We start from the raw sequence: 8,059 nt of genomic DNA on the forward strand, positions 1-8,059 counted from the left end.
TATTACAGAGTCTTCAGGGTCTCACTACGTAGAGCAGACTCATACTGATTCTCCTGTTTTCAGCCTCCCAAGTGCTGAGATTACAGGTGCGCTCCACCATGCCCAGACTCAGTCACCATCTCAGCGCAGGCCCTGGGGGGCAGAGTCAGCATGGCCCACCTGGATGGAACCCAGCCCACCCCCACCGCTGCCACACTCTGCCTAAGCAGGCACTTTAATCCCACTGAGCTAGTTGGCCAGCTGGTCTGGTGCAGCAAGTGGAGCTGGGGTTTGAACCCTGGTCCCCTGCACCTGACTGAATTTGCCCGAGCAGGCACTTTAAACAACTGAGCTAACCCACAAGCCCTCTTATTTTAAATTTTGAGACACAAGTTTACTAAATTTTCTAGGCTGGCCTTGAACTTGCAACCCTCCTGCTTCCTCCTCTCAAGTAGCAGAGACTGCAGATGTGTACCATGCCCAGTCAGATGGATCTCTTCTTTAAAGCAAACCAAGCCTCCCATCCCATGTTGGTCTCAGCCCTGAGCCTTACTTCCTAGGTGGAAAGTGACCACCCCATGGGCCTCAAATAGCTCCCCGACACTGGTCTAGCTGTGCCTCTTCTCTTGCCCTAACTCTAACCCTTCCTTTCTCTGTGCGGAATACCTTGTTTTCCATGGCCTTGCTCCTCACCTCCTCCTTGGGCTTTCACTGGTTGAAATGTGTCCATTTGACTGGGTCACCATGCCCCATCCTAGCCAATGTCTTCTCATTCCTTCCTGCTTGGCCCGTTCTGGGATGTGCATGGAATATAAGCATATGCAAGAGCTTTACTTCCACACCCACTATCCTGCAGCCTCTTCTCTGCAGATGAGAAACCACCAGAGGCAGAGGCGCGAGCGGTACGAGGTGTCAGGCTCTCAGGCCCTGGGCCTCTCCGCTATGCCCTGAATGCCTCGCACCCAGCTCCCCTCCCCTCCCCGCCTTCTCGGCCCTGGTCAGGGATCCTGCACTGTCGTCTCCCCTCACCCCGTCCCTTCTTTAGACTTTTACCAGATTCCCACTTCTCATTCAGGTCTAACCTGTGGGGTTTCTTTGTGCCCCTCCCCAGCCGCACCCCAATGCTTTTCATACATCCCCAACTCTCTCCCCTTCACGAATTTAAAACCAATCCTTCTCCACCCCCGCCCGATTTCCAAACCTATTCACCTCCGTCAGGGTCCTTAGTCTGGAGAGGACCTCGTGTTTGACTTTAGGACTAGTGTCAGCCCCAAGCAGTCAGGATCCCTATAGCTCAGGCGGTAAACATCAGGGGCTCGGGCGCACGTTAGGGGTCCAACATTAGCACGCTGAATCCGCGCAGAGCCGCCCCCCCCCCAAGGCCCCCCCTCGCGTCGGGCCCGCCCCCTCCTGCCCATTGGCTTGCGCGCAGGGCGAGGCGGGGCGGGGCGAGGTGGTGGGCGCCTTAATCCCGCCCGCGCCCCGCATTTGTTTCTGCGCCCTCCGCTGTCTCCCGGTCCTGCGTCCTGCTTTTCTGCAGAATGTTGCGCGCCGCCGCGCTCGCTGCCTCGGGCCTTGGGCCCCGTCTCGGCCGCCGCCTCCTGTCCGCTGCCGCGGCACAGGCAATCCCGTCCCCCAACCAGCAGCCTGAAATCTTCTACAACCAGGTGAGACCCCGCTTTGTCCTCCGGCCTAGTGCAGGAAGGTTCCCGGTGGGACGGAGCCGCCGGGATTGGAACGTCCTGGGCTCGCTACTGTGGTCCTCAGTTGACCCAGAGAACCCGAGGGGTTCGCTGTGGTTTACTCTCCCATAAGCATTTTAGTGTTTTGAATTTTAATGGTTCAAGTCCATCTGGTTGATTTGGGCCTTTTTGGTGCTGGGGGTTGAACCCCGGTGGCCTGGTGCATGCTAGGCCAGGTAGGCTCCATCCCTGAGCCCTTGAGGGTGGTCTTTGGGCTAATCTCCTTCTTGTTCTGCTAGCGTTTTATCCTCTCATCTGACTCTGACAATCTCTGTCCCATTATCCTGCTGCGACTTGGGCACCTAATTCAGCTTCAGCCATTCTCGATGGGCCCCGTCTGCATGGCCCTAAACTTTCTGGCCTTTTAGTGCCATTGTGTCTGCAATCTCAGCGTCACCACCAGAAGACGCATCCGTCTTTACAGGAACTTTTTTTTTTTTTCCTAGATCTCTTTCACCTTTGACCAATGCTTGCCAGGGTCCTCCGCAGTTCAAAAGGAAAAGCTGGGAAGGGAGATGGTATTCTGCTGGACAGAGGGAACAAGACAAGTTGTCTATGCTACCAAGGGGCTGTCTTTGGCCCAACCAAGGGAGGCCCTTCGCGATCCGAACGATTGCCAGTGGCTGATTTGTTGCCCAACCGGGACTTTAGAACATTTTTTTTCATTGATCCTTGGGTTTGGGCGAAGTGCTGGTTTCACACAAAAGGAAATTTTGAAAAAGTTCGTTTTGCAACAAGTGGGAGTTGGCTGCCCTCTGTTGGGCTCCAGTTTCTTCTGTAAAATAGGAAGGCATTCAGAGGGGCAAGGCCTTCCATAACACATGCAGGGCTTCCTGGGGCGCTTCCTCGTTAATAACAGCCTTCCTGCTCAGCACGGCTTGTGTACCTGGCAGCCCTTCTTGTTTTGTCTTTAATCCTTGCACTAGTCCCATAAGGAAGGTTCATAATTATCTCCATTTTGCAGTTGAAGAGACTGAGTCACACAGAGGTTCAGTGACTTGCCCAAGCCCCAAGTCATAGGCAAGTTGGGATTCACATCCAGACTCTCAAGAGTAAGCCCCTAACCAGAAGATTTCAGGGTATATTGGACTCTGGGTGGGAAAAATGGACTGTAGATACCCAGTATGCTTGCTAAATTAGGGTGCCACAGGCAGGCTCCTAGCTTTTAGCAGTGCACCTACTTGACTGGTTGGACATCTCACATAGGTAATGGGAGAAGGCACATCAGAGTGATTTTATTATTTATTATTTTTTAATTTTTTTTTTTTTTTTTTTGGAACTGGGGATTGAACTCAGGCTTAATTTTTTTTTTCCAGAACATATTTACTGGGGGAAAGAAAGCTTCTGCCCAAGAGAGGGACAAAAGGGGGATCCGAGTAGGTTGTCCCCCTCAGTGTGGTTTTAAAGGAATGATACCAAAAATAAATAAATAAATAAATAAAACAGAACATCCTTTGGCTAACACAAGCCAACAGTGCAATGGCTGTTGCTCCCTTGGCAGGCTGCTGAACTGAAACCTTCACCCCTGGAAGAACTGAACATCAAAATGATTAGGCAGAAATGCTCCTGAGGAGAGGCGGGCCCACCTTGGAGCCCTTGATCTGATTAACATCATCATCCTTTGTGCTCACGGGCCAGTGGAACACCTAGATCCTAACTCACACCCTTGCTTGGCTGAAACATGGAGTTACTGTTCCCATTTAGTTTGAGGGTATAGCGGAGGGAAGTGGATCCAATTGTTCCTTGTGGCTCCTTTGACAGATCTTTTGAGATCATAAAAGAAGCACATGTTCTCTGTCTTAAATGCAGGGTACAGACTTAAAACTGGCTGCCCTGTGGCCCTTCCATTAAGAGTTAATGGGTGCGTGTATGCGTGGTCTTGTAGACAGTTATTTTGCATTTATAAGTATGTGTGGGAGAGGGAGCAGGAATGCCCAGTGCCACTTGTTCAGGAACAGTGTCTCTGGATTATCTTCCTGGGTGAGCATAAGCTTTCAGAAGAAGGCAAAGCCCTCCACTCTGGCAGGAGCCCACTGGCACCGGCTCTGGCTCCTTGGCTAGGCTCCTGGATCTTGTTTTTGCAAACCCTGCTGCTACCAATGCGAAAGCCAAGACTCTAGGTGTAAACCAGATCATATTCCTGGATATTTCTTTGGTGCCCTGTTTATGCCTTGGAGTTCAGTGGACTGTGCTGGAGCTGCTAGCATGGCTTTCATGTTGCTTTTGCAGCACTGGGTTTGTTTGCTGCTGAGGGCACTTGGGGTTTTGGACACTCGGGAAAGAGACTCTCCTGAGGGCATTTGGGGGCTTGGGGGAATTCATAGGTCTTTTTCCCACAGCACAAGCAGAGGTGGAGTGGGGTGCTTCAGCCCACCCCTCTTGGCGTCCTCTTGCTTCTTCTTGTCTTAGGTGGGCCCAGAGGTTGGGTATACTTGGTGGGCAAGGAAGATTTTAGGTGACTTCTTCCCTAAGCTTCTACCTGTAGGTGGAGCTTCTGAGAACAACATTTCTCATCCTTGTCTGTTTCAGGGACACACTTTGCTGATGAGACTGATATTCTTTTTTCATTCTTGTTTTCTCCTTGGTATGGAGAATAATTAAGACCTGGAAAGAACTCATACACCAGGGATGTCACCTTCCCCATCACCAGTTCGTATTTGTTAATAATGAAAAGAACATGGAACAGTATCTCGCCCTCTGGACTTGGACAGCCCGCCACATACTATTCAGTGAGAATTTGGGGAGGTTCATTCTTTGAGTGGACACCTTTCTGAGCACCCTCAGTTGCAGTGAACAAAACAGAAAAGAGTCCTTACCTATGGGAAGCTTGCATCTTAGCTAATGGAGACAGATACCTAAGTCAAATGCATGGCATGGTCCAAGGGGATTCATGCAATGGAGAAAAATAAAGCAGCAAAGAGAAGCAGCGTGTGCAGAGGTGGATCTGTAACTGAGCTGCCACATTTGTAAGATGGGTAAAAATCCCCTCTGTGTTATGGTTGCTGTGAGAATGAAGTGGGGTCAGCCTTACAGCCCTTGGCAGTGGCTCCTGGCTCTTGAAGCCTCCGTGTTTGCCCCTGAATATGAACAGGGATAACAGTACTGCTGTGGACCTGACAGTATAATGCGGTAAAACTCTGTTTTATGTGAGTGCTGATGTGTTTGCAGTTTTCGGAAGGCGAGAACTAGACTGTGGTAAAGTCGGATGGGAGTTGAGTGGGGTGAGTTCAGTTTCCATCTTTATTCTTAGCTTCTGATCACATTGCCCAGGAACTTAAAAAAAAGTACTGATGAAAAGGGAATTAAGGGGCTGGGGAGATAGCTCAGTAGAATAAGCACTTGCCTGGCACGCACAAGGTTCTGAGTTCAATCTCTGGTTCTCCCAAAAAAAAAAAAAAAAAAAAAAAAAAAGAAAGAAAGAAAGAAAAAAGAAAAGGGAATTAAGAGAGGACCTCCCTGCGCAGACTTTCCTGATTACTACAGTAATACATCTTCAGGGAACAAAGCAGCGTGTTATCTAAGAAGTTAACCAGCTAGAAACTCACTGGGAATATACATAAACCCTGCCTGGGAGTTTACTGCAACATAGTTTATATTAGTAGCAGTTTAAGAAATAATCCAGTTTGTTCTCATTAGGGAAATAGAGGATCAACCTGTGTTACAGTTGTAGGAAAGAATAACTAGCTGCATACAATAATTATAAAAAAATTAGCTGGAGCTGGGTGTGGTGGCATACACGTTTGATCCCAGCACTCAGAGGCCAAGGCAGGAAGACCACAGCCTGGACAATTTAGTGATTTAGTGATACCCTGCCTCAAAGTAAAAAATAAAAAACAGGACTGGGCATTTTTGGTGTGCGCTGACATGTCTGGGGAATGGTTAGGAAGTAGTGCCATGCTACACCCAGTGTCTCTTGTGCACCTGTCTTGTACCACCTGGCTACTGGCATCCCCAGTGGTAAAGTCAGATACTCAGGATTCTCCAGCACAGATGATGACCCTCCCAAGATCCTTTGCAAGGCTACTACTCTGTGCTATTTTTGCTTGGCACCTTTTTTTTTTTTTATAATATTTTTTAAATTTTATTTATTTGTGTGTGTGTGTGTGTGTGTGTGTGTGGGGCCAGCTCAGCCCACCAGGGGGCGGGGCTGGCTGGCATGTGGTGCTGGGGGATTGAACCGTGGTCCCTGTGCTTTGCTAAGCTTGTTCTAAATAGGTGCTTTAGACAACTGAGCCATCTCACCAGCCCGGCACCTTTTTTATTATCATAGACTCCCTCCTGCTTTTGGGTTACGCGGAGGGGGAAGGGTGGAGCAGGGTGTTCCCCACCTGATCTCTGGCATTCTGGTGTTCCTGCCAGGATTTTACCATTTGTTCATTGCTTATAAAATATTCAAAGGTATAGGGGTCACTCTGATTCTGACATTCCAGACTTCAGTGATACCACCTCAGCCCTAAGGAGAGTCATGTGAGCAGAGAGTCATGTGAGCAGAAACCATGGCTGAGGGCTGAGGAATTCTGCAGTTAGCAGTGTTTAATAGCACTGGTCCATCCCAAAAATGTTCACTGAGCTTACAGTTAGCTAATTAGAACTTGTTCTTTTTCATATCCTGGCTCAGGCAGAAGCTCAGGCTTTTCTACATAAATAGGTACCATGGACTACATAATAGGTACTACATAAATAGGTACCATGGACTGTTAATCATTATTACTACTATCAACCCTCTATAGAGTTGAATATTTCTCTTTAATAGTCTTCGTTATCACTTTTTTTCTTTTTTCTTTCTTACTTTTTTTTTTTGAGATAGGGTCTTGCCCTTCCAAGTGCTGGGATTACAGGTGTGCACCACCATACCTGGCTTTTCAGGTTATTCTTGTAGCAAATGGAAGAATGCAGTGTGTCAATTTCATTACTATGTAATTTATTTTTAAAATATCTCCATGTACCATATGCCCGCTACATCTTTCCACCTTCATACTTTGTGGGAGGCCTTGGTAAAATCAAATATTAGTGAGGGTCTAGCTGTAATATTTTTACTTGATTTTTTAAAACTTATTTTCTTATTGATAGCAACCAGAAAAATTTTAAACCAAGAGTAAATTTTTCAGAATATAAACACTTTCTGACAACCAATCTTTTTTTTTTTTTTTTTTTTTTTTTTTTTTTTATGTATTTAGTACAGGTCTACAGGGTCTCACTACACAGACTGGATTTGCAGTGATCCTCCTGTCTTCACCTTCCCAAGTGCTGGGATTACAGGTGTGCACCACCACACCTAGTCTCAATCAGCACACCCCTGGGGGTGGAGCTAGCAGGGCTTATGGTGCTGGAGACTGAACCCCAGTCCTTGCACTCTGCCTAAGCAGGCACTTTAGTCCACTGAGCTATCTGGCCAGCCCTTTACAACCAATCTTTGGCCAGCTCTCATATATTTTCCCAACAAGGTTGCCAGCATGTAATTTGGGTCATTTTAGTCCTTTGTAGCTCATTATGTTCTGTGTCTTACACCTTAAAGGACTGGGCTTTTGGTACATTTTAATCTAGACCTTATGGACTTACCTAGGACTCCAATAGCATTCTGTTAAACACTGCAAGACTTAGCCCAGGTCCCTGAAGGACTAGGTTATGCTTAGGTTGATTCCGTTTACTTACTTGTAAAAAGTGACTTATAGTCAAAAGAAAAGGTCAAAATTAAAATAAAACAAAACTGGGATGTAGCTCCGTACGAAGGCCCTGGGTTCAATCCCCAGTGCTACAGAAAATCAATCAATCAATCAATACAGACTTTAAAAAATTAAAAAGGACTGAGGATGTAGTTCATGTAGCTCAATGTGAAGGTTGTGGGTTCACTAGCACTACAAAAAATAAAGAACTAGGTAGATGTATATGGATAATAGTTCTCAAAAACAATGTTTCAAAGAGGAACAATGTCCTGTACCCTAGACAGCTGACAATGTGAAACTAATTAAAACTGTATGAAGCAGGGCTGGAGAGATAGTTGAGTGGCATAAGCACCTGCCTGGCAAGCACAAGGTCCTGAGTTCGATCCCTGGTACCAAAAACAGACAACCAAACAAAACCTATATGAAACAGCCTGGTTACTTGAGAGGGTGAAGCAGGAGGATTACAAATTTAAGCCCAGCTGGGGCAATTAGCAAGACCTTTTTAAAGAAAAAGACAAAAACTATGCTGAACAAAACTTTATATTGAACATAGCTAGACCTATCTCCATATAAAATGTGTAAGAAGCGGGGACCAGGGAGATGGCTCAGTGGAATAAGTGCTTCCCTGGCAAGTGCAAGGGCCTGAGTTTGATTCCCGGTTCTGCCAAAAAAAAA

General features: G+C 47.1%; 1 protein-coding gene across 1 annotated transcript in view; it reads left to right on the forward strand.

The window, feature by feature from the left end:
• Positions 1 to 1,481: 1,481 nt before the first annotated feature.
• Positions 1,482 to 8,059, forward strand: part of Aldh2 (aldehyde dehydrogenase 2 family (mitochondrial)) — a 33,869-nt gene continuing 27,291 nt past the window's right edge. The window contains exon 1 of the mRNA XM_004635920.2: positions 1,482 to 1,646. Within this exon, the coding sequence (XP_004635977.1) occupies positions 1,521 to 1,646 (126 nt within the window). The 5' untranslated portion in view covers positions 1,482 to 1,520. The remainder of the gene's footprint in view (positions 1,647 to 8,059) is intronic.

The sequence above is a fragment of the Octodon degus genome, unplaced genomic scaffold (assembly GCF_000260255.1).
Source record: "Octodon degus isolate 3935 unplaced genomic scaffold, OctDeg1.0 scaffold00076, whole genome shotgun sequence".
Classification (NCBI taxonomy): Eukaryota; Metazoa; Chordata; class Mammalia; order Rodentia; family Octodontidae; genus Octodon; species Octodon degus.